Source organism: Gorilla gorilla, chromosome 4 (genome assembly GCF_029281585.2).
Source record: "Gorilla gorilla gorilla isolate KB3781 chromosome 4, NHGRI_mGorGor1-v2.1_pri, whole genome shotgun sequence".
NCBI classification, from domain to species: Eukaryota; Metazoa; Chordata; class Mammalia; order Primates; family Hominidae; genus Gorilla; species Gorilla gorilla.
The window spans coordinates 118322908-118349535 of NC_073228.2; the positions used below are offsets into that span (position 1 = coordinate 118322908).

Consider the following 26628-nt stretch of genomic DNA (forward strand, 5'->3'; position numbering starts at 1 on the left):
GTCCTGTGTGTTCTGGATGTTTCTCACCATACTTGACTTCTACACACTAGATGCCAGTAGCACTACCCCCAGCTTGTGACAACCAGAAATCCCTCAAGAGACAAAATCACCTGCAGGAGAGAACCACCTTTTAATGTGCTGTTCCACAAGGATTTGACATCTTAGAAAGGACAGTCTCTCTTAAAAGATACTGAGTCTACTGAATACATTGTAATTTCCTTTTTTGGAATAACATAAAAAATATACTGTATACTAAATATGGTTGCCATGAACTGTTAAGGGTCAAGGGCTAAAGTATCATATTCGAGTATTCCGAAGATTTTAAGCTTTTCCAGTACTGACCACTCAGAAAATCAGACGAAATCTCAGATGCTTCCTGCTTGGCAGAAAAATGCACGTGTGCTTGTGCTCATGGGTCCCCTAAAGTCCAGTCAGAGGCCCCTTTAGAGAACTATGGATCCAGGATCTAGATCTATGGATTTCGGTGACCCTCCTTCAGTTTTTATGAATGAAAAGCATCTTCCCAAACTGACAAAGTTTTCTGATGATGCTACAGCTTTTTTGTTGTAAGTTCTTGTATACTTTAAACTTCCTTTGGATAACGTTGCCTCAATTGTCAACTTATTGCCTGTTGAAAGCTTTTTCATTAAGTACTGTTCTGGTTTCAAATTTTACATTTTATATAATACTTATCATGCTTTAATAATTCTGTTATTTCATTACTACTTTTTAAAAGTAGAGCTACTTTGCAGTATTTCTTGAGACTGGAGTCTCTTATAGGTCTGAGAAATATACTCTAGTAGGCTTCCTGACAGACAGATCCATTTTTCTTTTTTTTTTTGGAGACAGAGTTTTGCTCTTGTTGCCCAGGCTGCAGCGCAGTGGCGCAATCTCAGCTCACTGCAACCTCCACCCCCTGGATTCAAGTGATTCTCCTGCCTCAGCCCCCCGAATAGCTGGGATTACAGGCATGCACCACCATGCCCAGCTAATTTTTTGTATTTTTAGTATAGAGATGGGGGTTTCTCCATGTTGGTCAGGCTGGTCTGGAACTCCCGACCTCAGGTGATCTGCCTGCCTTAGCCTCCCAAAGTGCTGGGATTACAGGCGTGAGCCACCGCACCTGGCCGACACATCCATTTAGTGTTTAGTGATATCCAAGATGTCACTAAATAAAGATATAAATGTTAAAATGACACTAGAAGAAAACAAATTGCTGGTTTATAATACCCATTCCTTTATTATATATACTCAACAAGGTATAGGCAAATAATAGCCATTTTATAGTCCTCCCATTATTTTATACAAAGTCATCAACTTAATGAGTATCATTTACTTAATGAGTGTCATTCCATTTGCTTATTTATGGAAATTCCAAATGGACTCATATAAATGAGTATAAACTTTAAACTTTTAAAATAATTCTAAAATGCTGAATGATTTATGAATAATTAAAAGTAGAGATCTAATAAAAGTAAATAAAAAGTAAATAGAGATCTAAAAACCATACCTAGTAACTAAGATACAAACTCAAGGTTACTACATATTGTTAGAGAAAAATACAACTATTCCCTGAAACATGAAACATACAACTATTCCCTGAAACATTATCTAGAAAGAAATCATTTTTTCTGATGGTTAACAGGAGTAATAGTCACAGATGTTCTGAAATCTGAATATGACTCTAAAGAAAAAAGCAATATGAATGTTAAAAGATAGGCTATTCTCCCAGGGACAGATGTAACATTCCAAGTCTTCCAGTTTGTATCTTTAGTGAACTGAACAATTTCTATGAGAAATTATTCACTATGTACAGATTTTCAGGGGAACAATTTTATATAAAAGTTGTTTCTCTGTACGACTACATTAACCAAGTAAAATACTGTATTTGAAAGTAGAACACTATTTATTGTACATCAGCACTGAGAAGATTGTTTTGTCTAATCCTAAAAATTTACATGACATTCTGCAATTCAAAAATGGCCGACAGGTACATGTATCCAGAAACAGGTACATGTATCCAGAACAAACTAATGATTTTGAAGTGAAAACATAATACCATTACCTTGTCTCCTAGTTTAGTAAGACAGGACCAGCTATTTAATAGATTTACAGTTTATCACCTTACAGGGGCAATATATTTACCATGCAATATCTTTTGGAAATATATTATTATTACTACTCATTCCTTTCTGAGCAAACAGGAAATCTTGTAGTTTGATCCCCAGAATACCTTTTTGGAAAAGAAACTTGAAAACAAGCAATTCCAAAACGCAGACATAATTTTTAGTTGCTAGGTACCCCACAAAGGATAATTATACATATTAATGTCCACTGTGGGTGTTGTTAATCTGTTAAGAATTCTCAATCAGATCCATAATAAGAACACTATTATGCAGTTATATAATTTTGTTTCCTGTATGTCTCTTAACAAGGAAACAGAAATTCTAAAGGATTTATTTCACATTGTCCTTGGCTCACAGCCCAGGGGGTTAACACATGAAAATGAAAATGAATCACTTGGCTATGCCCTGTTCCACAGCTACAACATTCACCCAGGCCTCATATACCTGACCTAAAGGAAAACTGGAGAGAGAGGTTGGAGCATGAACAAATCTATCCCTGCTGCTGCAAGGGTGGCTGAGAGCATATGGCACCCTGGTGCATTCCCCTTGAATTGGCGAGGAGTGGAAGTGTTATGCTAAAAAAGCCTCTGAGAAAGCAGCAGGAGAAAAAACAACAACAAAGAAATGGAAGTTGAAAACGAAGATCCAAAATAGCCTTTTAAACTATGTTGTCATTACCTATATGCTATAGGTTTGAACAAAGCAAAGTTTTAATGAAAAGAATGAATGAAAAAGAATGAACAAAACCTCCGAGAATATGGGATTATGTAAAGAGATCAAACATACAACTGATTGGGGTACCTGAAAGAGATGGGGAGTATGGTACTAAGTTGGAAAACATACTTCCAGATGATATCATCCAGGAGAATTTCCTCAGCCTAGCAAGACAGGCCAACATTCAAATTCAGGAAATGCAGAGATCTCCAGTAAGGTACTCCACAAGAAGGTCAACCCCCAAGACACAAAATCATCGATTCTCCAAGGTCAAAATGCAAGGAAAAAAGTTAAGGGAAGCCAGAGAGAAAGGCCAGATCACTTATGAAAGAAAACCCATCTGACTAACAGTAGACCCCTCAGCAGAAATCCTACAAGTCAGAAGAGACTGGGGGCCCATATTCAACATTCTTAAAGAATTTCCAACCTAGAATTTCATATCTGGCCAAACTAAGCTTCATAAGTGAAGGAGAATATAAGATCCTTTTCAGACAAGCAAATGGTGAGGGAATTCATCACCACCTGGCCTGCCTTGCAAGAGCTCCTGATGGAAGCACTAAATATGGAAAGGAAAAGCCGTTACCACCCACTACAAAAACATACCAAAGTACATAGACCACTGACTCTATGAAGCAACCAAATAAGCAAGTCTGCAAAATAACCAGCTAGCATCATGATGACAGGATCAAATTCACACAAAGCAGTAGTAACCTTAAATTTAAATAGGCTAAATGCCCCAATTAAAAGACACAGAATGGCAAGCTGGATAAAGAGCCAAGACCCATCAGTGTGCTGTCTTCAAGAGACCCTCTCATGTGCAGACACATACATAGGCTCAAAATAAAGGGATGGAGGAAAATTTACCAACCAAATGGAAACTATAAAAAAAAAGAAAAACAGGGGTTGAAATCCTAGTTCCTGACAAAAGAGACTTCAAACCAACAAAGATTAAAAAAAGATGAAGAGCATTACATAATGGTAAAGGGTTCAATTCAACAAAAGAGTTAACTATTCTAAATATGTATGTACCCAACACAGGAACACCCAGATTCATAAAGCAAGTACTTAGAGACCTACAAAGAGACACTGACTTCCTATGAGACTTTAATACCTCACTGTCAGTATTAGATAATTGAGACAGAAAATTGTAACAGAGATATTCAGGACCTGAACTCAGCTTTGGATCAAGTGGACCTGATAGCAACAGAATACACATTGTTCTGATCGCCATGTGGCACTTAATGTAAAATTGGTGACATAATCAGAAGTATAAAACACTCCTCAGCAAATGCAAAAGAACTGAAATCATAACAAACAGTCTCAGACCACAATGCAATCAAATTAGAACATAAGATCAAGAATTTCACTCAAAACCACACCACAACTACATGGAAATTGAACAACCTGCTCCTGAATGACTCTTGGGTAAATAATGAAATTAAGGCAGAAATCAAGAAGTTCTTTGAAACTAATGAGAACAAAGAGACAACGTAGCAGAATCTCTGGGATGCAGCTAAAGCAGTGTTAAGAAGGAAATTTATAGCACTAAATCCCCACACCAAAAGCCAGAAAGATTTCAAGTTACAACAGAACATCTGGAGAACCAAGAACAAACAAACCCCAAAGATAGCAGAAGACAAGAAATAACCAAGATCAGAGCTGAACTGAAGGAGACAGAGACAAAAATAACCCTTCAGAAAAAATCAACATATCCAGGAGCTGGTTCTTTGAAAAAATTAAAATAGACAGACCACTAGATAGACAAAGAAGAAAAGAGCAAAGAGTCAAATAAACACTATCAGAAATGATAAGAGGGATATTACCACTGACCCAACAGAAATACAAACGACCATCAGAGAATGCTATTAAACACCTCTATGCACATAAACTAGAAAATCTAGAAGAAATGGATAAATTCCCGGACACATAATACCCTCCTAAGACCGAACCAAGAAGAAATTGAATTCCTGAATAGACCAATAATGAGTTCTGAAATTGAGGCAGGAATAAATTGCCTACCAACCAAAAACCCAGGAACAGATGCATTCACAACTGAATTTTACCAGAGGCACAAAGAAGAGCTGGTGCCATTTCTACAGTAACTATTCCAAAAAAATCACAAAGGAGGGACTGCTCCCTAACTCATTCTGTGAGGCAAGCGTCATCCTGATACCAAAATCCGGCAGAGATACAACAAAAAAAGAAAACTTCTAGTCAATATCTCAATATCCTTGGTGAACATTGATGAAAAAATCCTCAATAAAATACTGGCAAACTAAATTCAGCAGCACATCAAAACGCTTATCCACCATGATCAAGTTGGCTTCATCCCTGGGATGCAAGATTGGTTCAACATATGCAAATCAATAAATGTGATTCATCACAATAACAGAACTAAAGACAAAAACCACACAGTTCTCTCAATAGATGCAGAAAAGGCCATCAAAAAAATTCAACATCCCTGCATGTTAAATGCTCTCAATAAACTAGGTACTGAAGGAACATACCTCAAAATAATAAGAGCTGTCTATGACAAATCCACAGCCAGTATCATAATGGGCAAAAGCCAGAAGCATTCCCCTTGAAAACCAGCACAAGGTAAGGATGCCCTCTCTCACCACTCCTGTTCAACATAGTATGGGAAGTTCTGGGTAATCAGGCAAGAGAAAGAAAGAAAGAGTATTCAAATAGGAAGAGAGGAAGTCAAATTACCTTTGCAGATGACATGATCCTTTATCTAGAAAACCCCAACATCTCAGCCCAAAGCTTCTTAAGCTGATAAGCAACTTCAGCAAAGCCTCAGGATACAAAATCAGTGTGCAAAAATTGCTAGCATTCCTATACACCACCAACAGGCAAGCAGAGAGCCAAATCATGAATGAACTGCCATCCACAATTGCTACAAAAGAATAAAATACTTAGGAATACAGCTAACAAGGGAAGTGAAGGACCTCTTCAAGGAGAACTACAAACCACTACTCAAAGAAATCCGAAAGGACACAAACAAATTGGGAAACATTCCATGCTCATAGAGAAGAATCAATATCATGAAAATAGCCATACTGCCCAAAGTAATTTAATAGTTTCAGTGCTATTCCCATTAAACTACCATTGCCATTCTTCACAGAATTAGAAAAAAAACTGTTTTAAAATTTACATGGAACCAAAAAAGAGTTGGAGTTGCCAAGACAATCCTAAGCAAAAAGAACAAAGCTGGAGGCATTATGCTACCCAACTTCAAACTATATTATAGGGCTACAGTAACTAAGACACCATGGTAAACTGGTACAAAAACAGACACATAGACCAATGGAACAGAAATGAAGGCCACAAACCTACAACCATCTGATCTTCAACAAACCTGACAAAAACAAGCAATGCAGAAAGGAGTCCCTATTTAATAAATGATGCTGGGAGATCTGGCTAGCTATGTGCTGCAGAAAATTGAAACTGGACCCCTTCCTTACAGCTTATACAAAATTAACCAAGGTGTATTAAAGACTTAAATGTAAAACCCAAAACTATAAAAACCCTAGGAGAAAATCTAGGCAGTACCATTCAGGACATAGTCACAGGCAAAGATTTTATGACAGAAATGCCAAAAGCAATTGCAACAAGCAAAAATTGACAAATGGGATGTAATTAAACTGAAGAGTTTCTGCACAGCAAAAGAAACTATTGACAAAGTGAACAGACAACCTACAGAATTAGAGAAAATGTTTGCAATCTGTCCATCTGACAAAGGTGTAATATCCAGAGTCTACAAGAACTTAAACAAATTTACAAGAAAAAAATACCCATTAAAAAGTGGGCAAAGGACATGAACAGACACATCTTAAAAGAAAACATCCATGCAGCCAACAAACTTATGAAAAAATGCTCACCATCACTGGTCATTAGAGAAATGCAAATCAAAACCACAATGAGATACCATCTCACACCCATCAGAATGGCCATTATTAAAAAGTCAAAAAACAACAGATCCTGGCCAGGTTGCAGAGAAAGAGGAATGCTCTTACACTGTTGGTGGGAGTATAAATTAATTCAACCATTGTGAAAGACATTAAGGATGACAATTAAGGACCTAGATGCAGGAATACCATTTGACCCAGCAATCTCATTACTGGGTACATACCCAAAGGAATATAAATCATCCTATTATAAACATATATGCATGTGTATGTTCATTGCTGCACTATTCACAATAGCAAAGACATGGAATCAACCTAAATGCCCATCAGTAATAGACTGGATAAAGAAAATGTGGTACATATATACCACAGAATAGTATACAGCCATAAAAAGGAACAAGGTCATCTCCTTTGCAGGGACATGGATAGAGCTGGAATCCATTATCCTCATCAAACTAATGCAGGAACAGAAAATCAAACACTACATGTTCTGACTTATAAGTGACAGCTGAATGATGAGAATACATGGACACATGGTGGGAGGGAACAGCACACACTGAAACCTTCTGGAGGAGGGGGTAGGGGGAGTGAGAGCATCAGGAAGAATAGCTAATGGACGCTGGGTTTAATAGCTGGGTGATGGAATGATCTGTGCAGCAAACCACCATGGCACATGTTTACCTATATAACATATCTGCACATCCTGCAAATGTACCCCAGAATTTAAAATAAAATTTGAAGGAAAAAAAACAAAACAAAAGTCTAGCAGCCTCAAGTGCTTTGGTGATCTGTAAAGTACTATTATACTTAAAAATATTTTGTATATTACTACCCATGGTTTTATTATTTCGTAATTAACTGTGAGTCGCAATATAATATCTCCTGGCCTGTATACTTATGAAAGTTGTTTTTAAGGAATCTGGGTAAGTACTACCACTACCAGTAATGTAGTAGTAGTGTTTCTTTCTTTCTTTCTTTCTTTTTTTTTTTTGAGAGACGGAGTCGCTTGGTCACCCAGGCTGGAGCACAGCAGCGTGATCTCGGCTCACTGCAACCTCCACCTCCTGGGTTCAAGCGATTCTCCTGCCTCAGCTTCCCAAGTAGCTGGGACTACAGGCATGCTCAACCACGCCCATCTAATTTTGTATTTTTAGTAGAGATGGGGTTCCACTAGATGTTGGCCACGCTGGTCAAAAACTCCTGACCTCAAGTGAGCCACTCATCTCGGCCTCCCAAAGTGCTGGGATTACAAACATGAGCCACAGCACCCAGCCAGTAGTAGTATATCTTTTAGAGCCTTTGCTTTTTCAGATTATTATAAAAATTATTGATATGTCTTCTAACATTTTTCTGACAGAGTTTGATTACAGTTGATTACTAGTGAGGCAGAGCAAATGTTATTTTTCAACAGTGTGTGTGTGTGTGTGTAAAGATGTTCCTGTTAACAAAGATCCTTCCCCCCACTTTACTTATTTTTTGATAAACAGAAAATGACTTTTATTTCATAGGTCTTTTGGCCTGTTTATTGGCTATAGAATTATTATACCTACTAAATGTTTGATGGACATCGGTAAATCCTCTCATACCACTTATCACTGTATCTAGCATGTAGTAGAGATTCAGTATGTAGGTTGAATTTATAAGTGGAAATGCATTGATCCATTTAGAGCTTAGATGAAGCAATAATTCATCCATTATATGAATCTGTATACCCTTGTTATCAAGAGGGTCCTTTGGTTGATAAATACGTGTTAGTGTGGTTCATGAGAAGAAGTTTTCATGTATAAATTACATGTGCTTTGGTGCCCAGTTAACACCATAGACATTTATTTAGTATGAGCTATGCCTAAAGCACTGAGGTAGAGAGACACGGAGATTAGTGATATGACCCCTGAGAGTTTCTGAAAGCCCTGGAAAGGGGACAAAAGGGCATTCAAGTGTTACATAACTAGATGGTTATATGGCAGGGTTCTTGACTGAGGATACAAAGGAAACTTTCCCTCCAAAGATGGGAGGGAGGTTAGGGATAGGAAATTACTTAACGGGTACAATGTATACTATTTGGGCGATTATTACACTAAAAGCCTAGGCTTCATTACTACACAATGTATTCATGCAGCAAAATTGCACTTACACTGCCTAAATTTATATAAATAAAAAAAAGAATGCATAGACCTATTTCTCCCCATTTTTCCTGGAAGTTTACATATCACTTTCTTTTACCAATTCCCCATTGTTCAAATGTGGAAAACACTGAGGTGCCTTTGACCCTGTCTTCTCACTGTCCTCTGTTCCTTTTCAACCCTAGATGGAAAGGAAGACCCTACTATTAGAAACACATCTCAGTAATAGGCAGAGAGTGGGATTTTTATTCTGGGACATATTGTTTTGTGGCTGCCATGTTGAAAAGTAGCAGTTAAATATGATGCCTTAGGAGGTTTGTTCCTGTATTTGACAACCTATTAGGGAATTAGAAAGGGGATGGGATGTTTCAAAATAAATTCCTGTATTTCGAAGTTTTTAAAACCAGCTGCAGGGATTTCATTTTCAGATGAGGAATCATTTTCATTTAAGCCCATCGGCTAAAATGAGTGCTTAGTGAATAGAAAGCCTGTAACATAAGGCCTCGAGGGCATTACCCCCACTCCACTGAACTCTGAGATTAAGATTCTGTATTCCCCTTCAACCACTTTCTTCATATACCCAAGAGAAGGAATCATTTAAAATGTATCAGTCACCTTTTAAAAAGCGTATTGACTTTAGAAATAATTTGGCATTTGCTGTTTGTAGATGGGACTACAAATTGAAACCAAGTGCTATGTTCTACATTGAGCATTGCTATGTTCCATTGCTGTGTTTCTGACCCATTGGTTTTTACCCAGGGTTTTTAACTGGTTTTCCAGCTTCCTCACCAGGCAGGGATCTAGGCTTCTCCTCTATGCCTTGGACTGGTAAAATCGGAGAGAGAGCCTCCATCAGGGCCCCTTGCCAATCTTCCAGGTATCTACAGTTGCTTAGAGATCTGAGACTCTCTCTTTCCTCACAGGGAAAGGCTATTCCAACCCCAGGGACTGCTGGCCAGTCACTTCCCACTCCTCTCTCCTTAAAAGCAAGGTCCTCAAATAACAACTACTCATGCTGCACTCATTTCCTTACCTTTGAAAGGACATGAGGATCAGATGAAAAAAGCTTCTGAAAGGTGGCTCTCCCGGCTGTCTGAGGAAGTGGAAGTATGAAGATGGATCTAAGAATTTACTCGAACTCCTTTTAACTTCACTGTGGATGGTGGTAGTGTTACTTATACGCAATGCTGGCACTTGGCTTCTGTGTCAATCATTTTTCTGTTGGTTTGAGGATTCTCTCCATGCACAGAGTCTAATGGATATCCAAAGGCAGTGCATTACGAACCAGAGTCACTCCTAAAAGAAGCTTTACTGTAAAAAGACCATTTTCTTAAAATGAGTTGTAGCAATATAATTTTGCTCAAAAAGAAAACTTTTTCACTCCATGAAAAAGATTCACTATCAGTTACCAAACCTGATGTTTTCTTTGCTAAAGTGAAAAATATAAATACAAACTTGGGCCCATAGTTTAGTGTAATTCTAAAGCTCATCCTTATTGTAAATCTAATGATTGAGAGAACTTTAACATTCATTATCTCTAACTTTCTGATGTTCCAGAAAACTGCAGTCCTATGAGGTTAGCTAATCACTTCAACCTGACTTGGTTAGTGCAAAGTCAAGTACGTAGAACCCGGTTATCAATCTCAGCTCATTGTTTTGTCTTCCCCACTACATTGCCTTTCTTAAAAAGTTATCTTCCTCCACCTAGCACCCCAGTAACCTGTGGCTCTCTTTGTGAAATATCCTTTATCCATCACTTAAAAGAATTAAATGGAACAACTTCTTATAGTAAGTAATCCAAAAGCCCAAGTGAAAGCTGTGGGTCATCAGATCCCATAGTGTGAGCAAGGAAGAAGACAGAATCTGCCCTTGCTGGCCCTTTATCAGCTCCCAGGATTTGTTGAAGACTTTCATCAAGAAAGCAAGTGACTAGATTAAGTATCCATGCCTTTCATCAGCTGCTGTATGTCTTGGCAGTGTTACTGCAGTGCTTTCACCCTTTTCATTTGTCCCATCCATTTGAAATACAGTGTACTTAAACTTCCAACAAAATCATAACATAGACTCTGTCAGTTAATTAAAGTATACTAACAAGCATACAAATTGCTAAGTCATTCTAGGAGGCTGTCAGTGCTGGGTATACTTACACATTCAGCACTGGAAACATGCCCTTCCAGTAGTGCACAGCCAGAAATACCAAGCAGGCTTGCAAAGGACAAGATTAACCTTGGCCTCATGGCATTTTGTCTTTCTGCAGGGAAAGGAAGATCATGGAGACAACAATTGCAATACACGGTGGAGAACTCAACACCTCTTGATTAAAAAAAAAATAGTTGAATAAAAAAGAAGTTTCCTGAAGGAGTAAGATAGAATTTACCACAGAAAGAAAGTGGTAGTATCTCCCTATTTCAATTTAAGTGTTGTTCCCAGGCAGGTACAAGTACTTCTAAAAAGGCATAGATTGAAGAAAAATGGTATTTGGAGTCATAGTTACTAAATGAAGCTACAGCTCACCATGATCCTTGGGATGAAGACTATGACCCCCAGCAAAGTTACAAAGGATTCTGCTCTGGAATTTATCAACTGCTTTGTTTGTTCTCTTAACAGGTAAAAAATGCAGCTGCCAATGTACTCAGGGAAACATGGCTAATTTACAAAAATACAAAGCTAGTGAAAAAGATAGATCATGCAAAAGTAAGAAAACATCAACGAAAATTCCTGCAAGCTATTCATCAGTAAGTATCATTTTTCATTTTTATCCTGTTGTTGTGTCCTTGGCTTTCAATTTTTGCACTTGTTTATTCTTGTTTCATAAGGAAGGAAAAAAGAAAACATTGCCATGTTTGTTCCCAGAAGATGTTATCTGGCAATCTAATCATTCCACAATAAGATCCTGAGAATAACCTCAGTTCCTTTAATGATTAAAAATCACTTATTGGTATTAGAATATTTATTAAAATATCTTCTCAGTTTCTTTTTAGAATAACTTCTGCTGAAATTGTATTTCTTAATTTGACCTATTTATTCAGATAGTTTGCTCTAGGATTTTTTCAGCTTTATTTTCTAAACATAGCTTCAAACATATTTATATGAATGTAGTGCATATAACTGATTTAATACTTGAATTTTAAATTAGTTTTTAATCAGAATTTTGGCTGTGTTCATTTTGAATTTTCTAGTTTGTGTAGACCTTTTACTCTCTTATCATTATTTTAACTTTATCCAGACCACTATTATGGTTTAAGTCCTTCGTTCTGTTCCATTGTTATATAATTAGCATAGGCTTTTAAAGTAACAATCTATATCTAGTAAGATGCACTGATAATTTGAAAGCACAGGATCTTTCTCCTCCAGGCTCGCAGCATCCTTACTGTAAGTATTATTCATGTGGGTATCTCGATTGTGATGCCATGCAGACTTGCTCTTAATTCTGTATGGAGAAGAGCAGATATGGTCACATTTGTGGCTCAGAAAAGTAGCTTTCCTTATGAAACCTACCAGGGTAGTAATGGGAAACCTACCAGGGTAGTAACGGAAAGGTGGGTAAATACAAGATGCTTTGGCTATCCAATGAGATTTGTCTCTCAGAGCCAACTAGTATAACAGACAAGAAAACTCAGAGGCTGCAATTTTTATTTTGCATGTTCAGGTAATTCATATGTAATATGGTACCACTGACATTCTATAGGAAATTACTAAGCATTCATCTTCTACCCTAGAATACAAAACCTGTCCATTGAACTGCCCTGCTTAAATAGATATCACTGAAAATGTAGAGTATGTAATTATGGAGAGATTCATACTTCCATAGAAATTAAAACTCAAGTATCCTGAGATTTATAGTAGAGGCAGGCTCTGCACGTATGGTAGAGTATCTGGCCTTCATTGCTACTCATGGTCTTTCCCCAGCTTTACTAACACACTTTCCTAAGATAGTGATGCTATTTCCTCTGTAGCTCAGTGACTTGACACACCACTATGCTTTTTCTCCCTTTGTCAGGAAAACACAAGGCTAAAGTTTTCAAATAATACTCTTAAAATAAGGAAAAACACAGAAAGGAACATTATATTCCATCTGGCTCACAAGAGGGAACTTGCTCCCTAGACTTACAGTTACCCTGATAACCCGGAACCACCATCCAGGAGCCCTTGCCTAGAAATCTTGATTCCTTGAAGTCTAGATTGAAGAGAATGAGAACCCTCCCTGCCTCCCCACCCAGAGATGCTGAGCTTTCGCCTCTGTGTTCCTTAACCTATTTTCCTGTGGAACAGGCATCTTCCTCAAGGGACTCACCTCGCACAACTCTCCTATTAGAGTGGTCTTCCCCTGCTAAAACCATACTACACAGTAACCCCAACACATTCATACAGGAGGTCCAGAGGCCATACCATGCATGGCAAAATCATTTTTTGTACCTTTAATATTTTGATATTAACCTATATTTAGTATGTTAAAAAGAAACCTTATCTTGGTGCGTGTGAGAAGATATGTATGTCCAGGGTGGAAGGGTATGAGATGACATGGCAGTGAGCAAGTGTGGTCGGTCTGTGTTGAGCAGCCACACATCCCATTGCCTCCAGGATCTTATCTGGGTCCTTTCCTGTCAGTCAGACCTATCAAATGGGTAATTACATGTGATTTACCTTTAATCAATTTTCATATAATAACAAATCCAAGAAAATGCTGTGATAGTTTTTATAATACGGTTCTGTAGCCATGTGCAGTGGGGATTTGTATTACATCTTGTAATATAAGACTCTTCTGGACTATTATGTTCAGAATACATTCACATTCAAAAGCCTGGGGGAGAATTTAGGGGTTTTTACCGTAAAATGCTTTCAACTTTGCCGTAGGTTATTACGTTTTTACATTAAAACATTAGAAAAAAAGTATTTGGGGAAGTTTAAAAACTGTCCCTAAGCAAGTTGCAAATGCACCCTACAAGGCATGTCGGCCCTTTCTTAAGGGTGGGTACTGTGGAGTCGCTTGCACGGGGTCTCTTAGCATATTGTGTTTGGATAGAGTGACAGAGGAAGCTACTTGTGATTTTTCTGCTTCTGTCAGACATTTCTTATTCTGTTTCTTCTGTAGCAATGTGTACTTCTAAAGTAGATAAGCTTCAGGCAACTCAGAAATGCTCTGAATTGCTTTATAAATTCATCTGGGGGTTACCGGGTTTCCATTACAGTGGGGGACATTTATACTTCTAAAAGTGTAACTGAGTACGTTTATTCATGCAAGCTTTGTTTGGCTAGATCATTCTAATCATGCATACTTACCTTTCATTTTAGCTTAGTGTTGGAAGTTAGGGAGTGAAGTCATAGGGGAAGCACACAGGGCTCGATTCCTAAGGGCAAGGCTTCCATTGCCCACTGTGCAGATCCAGTGAGACCCTCGGCCTTATCTGTTGGCACTGGGTACAATCAGACCTTACTAGCTGAAGAAAAATGTTAAATTTCATTCGATAGATCACTCCTGGCCTCTCCTACTCTCTGATTTATCCTGAGCACTTTTTCAGCAGCTCTCTGCTTCTACCAGTCCATGCTATCTCAACTCTGTTTCTCTTTTCCAAACTTCATAGCCTCTCTACTCTGTTGGATGCTGAACTGTCCAGGCCTGTGCCCTCTTTTCAGTAATTGTCTTTTTAGATTGTCACTTAGTGTCGTGAAGTGTTCTCTTTCTCTAACTTTTAACGCTTTTTCTGGTAGCAACTTTACCTTTAAAGTTTATCATTCTTTTATCTCAACTATGGACCAACATGAATTTGTTTCAGAACCAAGAAATCCAATCTACTTGATTTGTATATCATGAGAGTTGGATTACCTGCCTTTCAGAAACCCCAGGCTTCTGAGTTCTCCTAATTTGGAAAAGATGTACCCCCCCACAAAAAAATTATAATGCCTTTGTTTCAAATATTGTTCTTTTAACCATATCACATTCATATTAGGCAAAAATATTTCTTGTTGTTTACTTGAACATCAAATATCAAGAGGCCATGATGACTTTATGCATGCTCTTCCTTCTGAACTCTTATTCAGGAGGAAGCTGAGTGCTTACAGATGGGAAAGTATAGTAGCAATGAAGAAGGATAATTGGATAGTGTTTCTCTTTGGCCAATATTTCAAAATCCTGCAGAACCATAACAGGATCTTCCAGCTAATGAATCGAGCCCCTTGTGCACAACTGAACACCACATTGTGTTATTTTGTTCCAGAATATTTTACAGTTTCTTTTCTTTTGTCTTTTTATTTCAACAAAATGAAAATAGAGCTCGGAAGTAAGTTGTGTGAGCCGCTCCTTTCAACATTTGCAGAATTTTCTACTGGCTGCATGCACCCAGCAGATCCTTTATTTGTGAATTTTGGTAGTCTGATTGCTGCTATGGAAATGTGATCCAAAATCATGATATTTTCCTGTGATAAGTGAAGTTCACAAGGAAGAAATCAACATATGTTTCTTATTCTTTTTTGGGGGGAAAAGTGTAATACACATCTGCATGTTACCTTTTATTCTGGCAGCTGCAGCTTAAGCAGGCTTTTTCTATCAGCTCTCCTACATTACAGGCAGTATAAGAAACAAACAACAAGACAAGATGATTCAAGTTCTGATAGCTAAAGGAATTCCAATCAAATAAGGCTACTGTATGTCAGCTTTCCAGATTAGTATAAAATAAAATGGGCAAAATTCTACTGTCAGACATAGTATAGTAATCCAAGAGAAGTAAATTAGGCCCCGTTGTTTATAAGATGAAGTACCCACTTAAGCTAAGAAACTGCCACTGGCCCTTCTAGCCTGACTTACAGAATTCAGAACTTTCTCTGTACTCATTACTTGCTGGAGGCATCTGGTCCAGAGCCCAAACTTCAGTCATTTCTGTGCCACCAATACTATAACTTACTTAAATTTGAACATGAAACTTTATACAAATTCCTTTATACAAATTTTAATCCATTTTTATACAAATGGATTAAAAAATATTACGAAGAAAGGTAAAGGTAATCGTCAATTGATAGTTGAAACACCGGTATTGAATTCTAGCCATAGGCTGTTGCCTGCAGAAAGCTCTGAGCTGAGATTCTGCTTTTTCTTTTTTTTTTTTAAAAAAAAAAAAGAAAAAAAAAAGCAGGTGTTAGGAGATAAAGACAGAGTAGGACCAGACTATGATGTTTTTCTTGCAGTAATGAAGAATTAGAAGAGAGCTAAAAGGATTAACTGTTTTCCATCTTAAGTATCACTTAAAGTCATCTAGAATACCTCTGTTGGTATGAATCCAGCAGTGCAGAAACGTTTTTCTAATCTAACACACTTCATTTCATATGTGAGGAAACTAAAGGTCCAGTTAGAGTAAGGATGGAATCCACTGTTGTACACTGCTCTTTCTTTAGTACACTTCTGCGTAATGACCCACTGATGTCTAAGTGTTCTTTTTAGGGGGTGTAGGGTGGGGGCAGTTGCCTGTTTTTCAAAGGCACACATCAAAAATTGTAACCCTATTAATTACTGAGAGAAATCTTTCTCAACAATATATTGGATCTAAATACATGCTTGTAAATTTTAGACTAGGACATATTCCATCTCTGTAATAGCATAAAAAGGAGCCAATTAACTTCGTTCCAGCATTCTAATAAACACATAGTCACAATGAGAAGTTATAACCTTAAACTGTTGTAGATTGTTAAAGATCATGTTGTAGGTAGGTGTCAGCTAAACTTACTGGCAGAAGGCACTACATCTTCACTGTAGAGCAGATTTGGTGACATATTGGATATCCTAGTTTCGGAACAAAATCACTGAACATTATGAACATATTACAAAATCTCCCTGGCAGTAAAATCTTGCCCTGTGAGTTTTTATTCCTTCTACATAATTACCTTTCATTTCAATTGAAAAATAATAAAAAATTCTCTCTCTAGCATTCAAACTATACTTTGTAAAATGACTTGTCATCAAAGCAAAATAAGATTGGCATGACTTTTTGTTTGTTTTCATTAAATAGTTTAGAAGAACCTACTTCTCTTTTGGGAAAAAGCTTTTAATTGTTAGCTTAAGGAACAATAAACCACATTTCTCTAATTGGAAAATCTTTCTTGGTACATAGTAAACACTGAATAAATATTTGTTGAAAAATAATATAGTACATAAAGTTAAAGAATAGCAGAGTTCTTACCTACAAGTGTTTTTTTAATACCATTTTTTGACTCTTAATTGACTCTTCATCAGGTATATACAATGATATTTAACAGTAGCTAAACATAATCTTACAAGTAGAGATTCCATCTGCCAGATACTATAATTGTCCTCTGACTTTTATCTACACTGAAAATGGGAATTTTTCCTAGGAAATGGTCTGGCCTCCCTACAAATTTAATGGCAGTTCAAGATAAAAGTTAAGTGAAATACAATGAAGAATAAGATAATAATTATGTGTTTTGTGTTATATTGCTGCTGGTTGAATAAAAGTTTTTTTTTTTGTTGTTAATAAGAATCTCACTTATCACTGTGTTTTCATCAGGTTCAAATACCTAACCCAATCCATTTCGGACTAAACAGGGCTAATACCTGTATCTAGTCATGTAGGCATAGGAAGGTGCTCATTGCTCCAACATCAATGAAATTCCAGTTGCTTTGCATATTTCTTCCTATGTCTATTTGTCATGATACTGGGGCTTTAAGGAATGTTTTGGCTTTTTCTCATATGGTTAAATCCTTATGAGTCTTTCTGAATTCAACTTTACCTGGTAAATAGTTGTCCTAAGGACATCTCATCTCTTGCTCTCTCTCTCTCCTTTCTTTTTTGCGGTGTTGGGGAAGCATGCTTCTCATTGTACCAGACACATAACCAGTTTGGACTTACCCCAAATGTTCAAGGCATTATCCATGCAGTTATTTGCTCTTGTCAATTTTGTGCATGCTCTTTGGAAGGCATAAGATTGCCATAGGAAGAAGGGAACCTTTCTGATACCAGATTCTATCTTTTAGATTAAGAAGTGTAAAAATGGAGCAGAGGAAACTGAATGACCAAGCAAACACTTTAGTGGACTTGGCAAAGGTAAGCCTGAGGTGCTTAGCCCTCCTAGTTGCATCTGTTGAAATCAACCACTTCACAGTCACTAATCATGAATGTTTCAAGAGGATCCCAACCCAAATCTAATTAATAAATCAAACCAGCAAAGCACCCTAAAATGATGGTCCAACTTAAAAGAATGTTTCTGTAACTCTCATTTAATGTACTCTTTCCCTATTACGTTATTGAGCCCCATTCTGAAAACATTCCTAGTTACAGTGATTTGGAAGTACCATAAGAAGCTTAAGTGGAATAGGAGACAATACATGTGGGATTTTTATTTGCATGTAAATCTCATCTCAATGAGAGCAGAACTGCATCCTAGGTGTGACTGTGATATTCAGGAATGAATAGGACTCATCAATTAAATTTTGTTCTATGTATTTTAAGCAAACTCAAAAGAATGTAAAGTTGAAATAAAAATAAAAGATACCAGAAATTACATCCTAGAATGAAAGTTATCACCCTAAAGTGATCACTTTTTTATGGTTCTTTATCACCCTAAAGTGATCACTTTTTTATGGTTCTTTCTCCATTTCATTATTTCAAAATCATACCACTTTTTAAAAAGTACATTAACAGTCTCCAAATTATTCTACCTTATTTATAAGATTTATCTGATCAATTTTTAGTTGTTTCTCCCCACATAAAACCCATTCTTAAAACATAAATATTTGTCAATAATCAAAACATTGCATTTTCCTGGGTGAATTCTAAAGGTGGTATTAGAATAGCATTTATATAATTGTTCAGCCTTTTACCCAAATGCTTTGAAAGAGGCAACTCTCAGTTGCATCTTACAAACTGTTTTTTTTTTTGTTGTTTGATAAGTCAGGCATGACTTTGCTAAAGCCTCAAGTATAATCCATAAAAATTACAAGTATTTGTCCTAGTCTCATTAAATAATGCATCTAAATTACATTCATTTTAATGTATAGCAGTAACACATACTAGATGTTGAAGATGGTAAGTATTTAGTGACTTACCCTAGGAGAGCATATATCATGCAAATAAACTGGACAGCACACATATAAAAAGTATGAGGACATCCTCGATTAATGTGTATAAATGTGGCTATTACTTGGACATATGAAAAAAAGATAGGGCAAGCTCCATCACTCCTAGGTTAAATGATTTTTAATGGGTATTTTTATGAAAAAAATGAACAGACCACATTGAAATATGATGTGGAGATGTAATTTTACTTCAAGAGTACCACTGTGAGGCAAGACGCTGTTTCTTTATTAATGTACTTATTATGACCACGGGACTGTACATACCATAAAGGCTCAATATTTTCTTAAGTGAATGGATGCTGTTCACATATTCTCAAGACTATGTAGTAAAATTAAGTGTATGCACTCTGTCTCTGGTCAAACTGAAACAAGGTGCCTATATTCTGAATAATAACTCCCTTATCAGTTCATTTACCATCTTTAAAAGATTGTTAAGCAGAAGAAGAGCATATGATAGAAGGGAAATGAAGTAGGAGGGATGGCTTAAATAAAGGGATCTCAGACTTGGGAAAGTCTGCACTAAACTAAGATTAAAACCTTTTCCTCCCTCTTCGCCAGCCTTTTCCCTGTCTAGCTCTGAGCTGATCAGTCCTCTCTCTTTGTCTCTTGGCTACTCAGGAAATATACCTAGAAATCAGAGTTATGGATACCCTGTGATCAAGACAAACAATTTCAAGGTTCACTAGGAATCCAGAAACATTCTCCTGTTTTAACCACTTAGCTTTGATAAAGCCATAGCCAGGAGGTCAAAGCCATGGCCAACAAGGTAGACTGGTAACTTCAGTATCTCCCTCAACTAATATTTTCTCAATGGGTTATCTGTAAAAATTCCATTTGACCCAATGGAGAGAGGCCTGTAATTTGGAACAAAGGACAACAAACAATATTTAGGAATTTATTGCTTTAAATTACAAAATTATCAAACCAGTTAATCCTAAACTTCATTTATATTCTACCCTCAACATTTCTGCTGCATCCCAATGCCATCTGTATTATTATTTATCCTTCTGTATTATTTATTGTTCTTTGACTCTGCCCATTTTTTAAAAATTACCCTTGCCCTAATTAACAAACATGTTGCAAAATGAATTTGATGTACTAACCTTTGTGACAACCTTTAAAATACATATATAAATATTCAATTGAAATGTTTTTGTCTATCCTGATACCACCTAAAATCAATGGGCATGCCACCAGTAGCGTACCTGCTCCACATTTTCTGCAACTGAACCAAAGATCTTATATTTCTATTATAAATCCTGGCATTGAACACATACAATGAGTTGGCTTTGCAAGATGAGCTGTTCAGTTAGCTGACACCCCTGTTACACTGAATGCCACCAGCAAGAGACCAGAGCTAAACCTCTGAGAGGTGGACAGTTTGTGTTCAGGGCAAGTATAATTAACCTTCTTCTCAATCCTGTTTTTCAGACCCAGAACATCATGTATGATATGATTTCTGACTTAAACGAAAGGAGTGAAGACTTCGAGAAGAGGATTGTTACCCTGGAAACGAAATTAGAGACTTTGATTGGTAGCATCCACGCCCTCCCTGGGCTCATAAGCCAGACCATCAGGCAGCAGCAGAGAGATTTCATTGAGGCTCAGATGGAGAGCTACGACAAGCATGTCACTTACAATGCTGAGCGGTCCCGGTCCTCGTCCAGGAGGCGGCGGTCCTCTTCCACAGCGCCACCAACTTCATCAGAGAGTAGCTAGAAGAGAATAAGTTAACCACAAAATAAGACTTTTTGCCATCATATGGTCAATATTTTAGCTTTTATTGTAAAGCCCCTATGGTTCTAATCAGCGTTATCCGGGTTCTGATGTCAGAATCCTGGGAACCTGAACACTAAGTTTTAGGCCAAAATGAGTGAAAACTCTTTTTTTTTCTTTCAGATGCACAGGGAATGCACCTATTATTGCTATATAGATTGTTCCTCCTGTAATTTCACTAACTTTTTATTCATGCACTTCCAACAAACTTTACTACTACATTATATGATATATAATAAAAAAAAGTTAATTTCTGCACATACTCGTTTGGTCACTTGACATTTCTAAAGCTTCACTTCTCACATTATTTTCAAGGTAAAATAGCTGATTATCATCTGATGCACACTGATGATAATTTTGATAGCCAAAAGTTTGGCTGGTTGGAAAAAAAGACTTTCAATTCCTCTATACCCTATTCCTAAGATTTTTCTCTTGTTATGAATTATTTGCATCAATCATTTGAGCCAGCATAGCTTATTATTTCTTGGTTTGCAGTGTCTCATTTTTAATTCAATTTTTTTCAAAATGTAGAAAGTCTTTTATCAGAACATATACAAATAAGGAAGAGAAATGCTTTCAAGAATTTTTTAATTCCCAGTTTACACCACTGGGTACACCCAGCGGTACACCACTGTCTGTAAACAGATGGTGCAGAATTTTAGTTCTAAACTAGTTATTTCATATCTTTCCCTTTATTTATTATGAAAGGCCAAGCATGCACTTTAAATGTTTGGGGCCTACATGTGTATATTCATAGATACATGTTTGCATACAACAGCATAGTGAATATACATAAGCCTAACTCCTAACATATCCTCTAGTAAGTGATCTCCTCTTGGTCTGTACTTACATATTTAACACAAGTCAATAGCATCCAGTAAATTTCACGTGTTTTAGGACACTTGTTTCATGGATGGTTAAGGTCAGTTTGTGTGAAAGAGAACTGAGTGGTTATTGCTACAAACCCATCTGTTTGCAAATTTGCTCTAAGAATCCACTGGGTTTAGAAGAACCGTGTGTGAGATGATAGCAATACGGAATTTCCTCATGTGGTGTTATTCCCAAGAGTGTACAAGAAAGCTGATGGTGGTAGGGATAATGCATCAGTGGTGGTAGGGATAATGCGTCTTAAAATAAAATAAGGCTTCGTTTGGACAGCTCTGAAAGCAATCTGCTTGTATCAGCCTAAACCTAAAAATACTCCATTTTCAGGGCAATCTGTTTCAGAAGCTTTTGTCCCCCCCTCCACTTCATTTGATACCATACCCTTTGGTGTCAACCTTACAACATTGCAAGTTGCTAGTATAATATGTTTTTCCTTCTTTAGCACAAACTGGAGTGATATATTTGATCCACCCTACATAGTCCAATGGATAAAATAACATTCATAACATTCTTCATAATTAATTAAAAAACCAAACAGTTCCTTTCAATATCAAGGATATAAAACTGATTGCTTTAGATTGCATGAGAACCACTTGCCATTTACTATCTATCCAAAATGGCTGAAACTAACGCCCATTCATGTGGCTTATATATGCCTGTGTTGGATAGAATGAGGCTTGGAATTTTTTTTTTTTTTTGATAATAAGTGGAAGAAAAACAGAACACTGGTTATAGAAACATACTGCCAGGTTAAATGAACATCAAGATCCTACTTTATCAAGATTTCTACTTCATGGATGAAATTAAAATCTCATTTTATGTATTTTGGTTTACATGCAAGAATATATCAAGCATTTGTTATAAACACTGGATGTAAGGAGAAATTTTGGAAAAAAATATTAATTTGTTCTTACAATTTATGTAGTTAATTCTTGTATCTTCTACCTTTGTTGTGACTAAAAGGCAGAGTAGCAGCTGAAGTTTATCATCTTACAGATCAATGAACACTATCACCCCAGAACACTATCACCCCAGAACACTATCACCCCAGAACACTAGGGGACTAGGGAAAAAATAATGTATTGCTTCTCTTGTCAAAGATGAGAGAAGACAAAGATTTTAATTTATATTTCTTTGCCTTGCATTTATTCTCTTCTTTTTAACTGTAGCTCTTCTAGAATGTTACTCTGTTATCCTTCAAAATCAATTTTACATTTCCTATTCTATGTATATGGAATAGGTAAGAGTATATGAAATAGGCAGAGTATATGAAAACTGGTAAATATTAAATCTTTTATTTCTATTTTTTTAAATGCTAAATAACCACAGTTTTAAAAGGAGGAGGGGACCCCTCGGTTACATAGACATTCTGGCCTGTGATTTGCTGAATCAACCCCACTTTAGGCAGAGCTACCAAGTCTCCTCCCAAATGGCTTTGAACATTAGGCAGAGTCCTCTGAGGGCTGCTTAGAGGACTGCTCTTGTGGTGATAAATGCCCTTACTTGCATTTTGCTTTTCAGAATTCCTAATAATGATTGAGTTCTGTTTGCCTCATCTCAGCCTGCCACACCCTGGTCTGTTTCTCTACAGCCAGCACAAGCCATTTGGCTTCTGCAAATCATTTTAAATTACAATGGCACCACCTTCCTCAATAATTTTCTTCATTTCCTCCACTTATACTCAGTGTCAAGGTTAGTCACTAGAAAGAAGACCCTGTGCTCTTACAGAAATGAGGATGAGCCAAATGCATAACAGGTACTAAATTTTGGAAATTTCATGTGCTTTCTCCCTAGTTTCTCCTCCCTTTCTGTTTGTTTTCCAAGAGTCTCTCCATCAAAACATCTACAGTAATCAAGTAATTATGCTCCAAAACAGAATTTGTGAATTCTGATAAAAAGCCAGGGGTTAGGGTTAATATGAGCATCAAGCAATGGATTAAATAATACAGTCCTCCTATTTTTGAGCTTTGCTCAGTTTTGAGAAATAGCACGGCAAAGTGGAAGGAGTCAGACTTGGGTGTGGAACTTAGCCCTGCCACTCACTAGCTCTGTGCACTTGAACACCATTGATTCTCGGAGACTTTTGTTTTCTCATTTGTAAAATGAGCCTAAAAAGACACAAATATCGGAGGGGCAGGGCAGTCTGCAAATCCTGGCATCTATTTCATTAAATGATGGTAGTTACTTGTATTTCTACTTACAGCAAAAGGCAGCAAATATTAAACACCTCCATTATCTGCTTATCTTCTAACTTTTAGCACCCGACTGTATATATATATTCTCCCCCTCACTTGTCTAGTTCATTCTTGAAGCAAGTTACTGGAATCCGGATTAGCATATCCATTTCCTTATCCTATCACTGTTTAATATAACCTAGAAAATCAATATGTATGTATCCTTTTTGTGATTCTGACATACTCCCTCTCTGCTTCTTGGAATTCCACAAAATCTGTTCATAAATATGATCCAGAAAAGTAGAGGGTGTTTGTTTAGGGAGTGCTGGGAAGGTCACCTAAGAGTTGGACCAAAGGGCTCATTTACTTTTTCAAACCCATCCCTGTAGGTCCTGAGCCTCCACCCACTGCTCCTAGTCTGTGTAACACACCCTGATGCCATTTATGTGTTTTAACTTGGGGACCCCAACCCTGGGGGCCTGGCCAGTTAGGAACTGGGCTGCACAGCAGGAGGTGAGCAATGGTACAGCAAGTGAAGCTTAATCTGTATTTACAGCCACTCCGCATGGCTCTCATTACCACCTGAGCTCTGCCTCCTGTCAGATCAGTGGCAGCATTAGATTCTCATAGAAGCGCGAACCCTATCGCGATTGCGCATGTGAAGGATCGAGGTTGCGAGCTCCTTGTGAGAACTTAATGCCTGATGATCTGTCACTGTCTTCCATCAGCCTCAGATGGGCCCTTCTCATTGCAGAAAACAAGCTCAGGGCTCCTACTGATTCTACATTATGGTGAGTTATTTCATTATATATTACAATGTAATAATAGAAATAAAGTGCACAATAAATGTAATGCACTTGAATCATCCCAAAACTATCGCCCCACAACCCCCAGTCCAAGGAAGAACTGCCTTCCACGAAACTGGTCCCTGGTGCCAAAGAGGTTGGGAACCACTATTTTAACTGAATTTTCAAGCAATCCACTAAGAAAAAAATTATCAAACTGGTTGTTTGATAAATAAAATCCTAGGAGATGTTGAGAGACCTGGAAGACCCTGCCATAAGCAGTGTGATACAAAGGACTTCTCTCCATCTCACTGTCACTACTACTACAGCCCTGATGAACATGATCTTTTTCAGTTTTTTAGATTAGGGAAGGAAAAAAATGCCCTGTCAATGCTGCTCTCTAGTTCTTCTGTTAAATATGTCACGAGTCAGTGAACCCAGAAATAGAAAACATAGATTATAGTTTCCCAGGTATTTTTAGAAATACTTAGAATTTGTTCCCCCCAGAAAATGCCTTTTTCTCCAGTTATGGTTTCCTCAGCCCCAAGGCCCGTGCTCCCTAAGTGGTAGTATGGAGTGGAGGATGCTACTCAACTGATGAGAAATTACTATGGCTGGGCTCAGTGGTATGTAGCCTATAGTCCCAGCTACTCAGGACGGTGAGGCAAGAGGACAGCTTGAGGCCACAAGTTTGAGACCAGGCTAAGAAATATAGCACCCCATTGCAGAAAGCAAGAGTGAGAGAGTGAGTGAGAGAGAGGAAAGAAAGGAGAGAAGGAGGAAAAGAAAAGGAGGAAGAAGGAAAGGACGGAAGGAAGGAAGGGAGGGAGGAGGAAGACTTACTAGGGCTACGGTGTCAGGAGTACTATATTAGACACTTACTTAACCTTAGGTCCAGCTAAAAGTTGCGTCTAAGGGAGGCTGTGGTCAGCAGATTGTGGCCAAGCAGAGCAGAACAGAGACACTTTGTTCGAGTTTTTCTACTCTGTTAATAACTTGCTTTCCCTGCCCCTCTTAGGAAAGCAGTCTCTCTCCATAACCCAACTCTTTTCATCTCTGTTGGAGACAGGTCTCATTTAATCCTTTAATTCCTGCATCAACCCTATGTTTATTTCCATTTTACAGATGAAAATACTGGAGGGAGTATCTATTTCTAAAATGAGTTAAAGGAAATAAGTTCCTTTCTCAAAAACTTAAATTATCAATTTCCCTGGGGTTTCCTTCCCTGACCCCCACTCCCAAATAAAGAAGCCTATAAACAAGATAATATTTCTCATTTGTCCATCCTGTCACTTATAAAAATATTTGAGGATAGTGAATATGCAGTGTCCTCTCCTAAGGTAAAAAAATATATATATATTTGCAGACTCTGAACTGGTTCAGCTCAAAGGAAAAGTACACCTGCACAGTGGGAGATTATGTGGGTCTGAGTCATAAAAGAAAGAATCCAACAGATCACAGAATGCACTCAGTGTTGCGCCCACATTTGGAGGTGATGCCACCTGTTACCTCTGCTGAAGCTGGGTCAGGCAATGAACCCTCAGCCATCCAGGCCCATCACCTCCCCTGCTGAAGAGACTGTGGCCACCAGACCTCCTTAGGTGGTTGGATGAGGGATGATACAAGATACTAAGATGAAGCCCAAACTATATCTTCACTGTAGAGGAAAAATCAAAATGGCTTCGGTGAGAAAATATTTGGCATAATGTGTACCAAAATCCTTCTGGCTATAATATTCTAAGTCTACATTATTTTGCCTAATAATACCTGTACCATCTACCATCCCTTCAGAGTGGGCTGGAGTGAACCCACATGCTCAAGCACATTTTATAGGTAGAACCTGAAGAGACAGGCCTATTCTGGGTAGGCCTTCAGGTTCTACCTATAAAATGTGCACAATTCCATGTTGTACATGAACCTAATTCTTCCTCTATCTCATTTCCTCCCACTTTTGTCATATTGCTTAAATGGAATTGTTAGGTTGAACATTCATATTTTTGTGGGCTTTGGGAATGCAAGGCTAAAATTAGCCTGTCTTTCTGTTGGATAAGAT

The 26628-nt window shown here is 37.5% G+C and overlaps 1 protein-coding gene and 1 long non-coding RNA gene across 5 annotated transcripts in view; one reads left to right on the forward strand and one right to left on the reverse strand.

Annotated features, from left to right (window-relative positions):
• The window catches only part of KCNN2 (potassium calcium-activated channel subfamily N member 2), a 394236-nt gene extending 373247 nt beyond the window's left edge, over positions 1-20989 (forward strand). For 3 of the 4 annotated variants that reach the window (XM_055387457.2, XM_055387458.2, XM_031011708.3), the window contains 3 exons: positions 11482-11609; positions 17855-17924; positions 20387-20984. In XM_055387457.2, the coding sequence (XP_055243432.2) occupies positions 11482-11609; positions 17855-17924; positions 20387-20674 (486 nt within the window). In that variant the 3' untranslated portion in view covers positions 20675-20984. Of the gene's footprint in view, positions 1-11481; positions 11610-17854; positions 17925-20386 lie in introns of all 4 variants that reach the window. The other variant, XM_031011707.3, reaches the window with a different exon arrangement.
• The window catches only part of LOC129533671 (uncharacterized), a 192832-nt gene continuing 176136 nt past the window's right edge, over positions 9933-26628 (reverse strand). The window contains exons 3-4 of the long non-coding RNA XR_010133918.1: positions 20594-20670; positions 9933-10126 (exon numbers count right to left, since the gene is read on the reverse strand). This is a non-coding gene — a long non-coding RNA (uncharacterized lncRNA). The remainder of the gene's footprint in view (positions 10127-20593; positions 20671-26628) is intronic.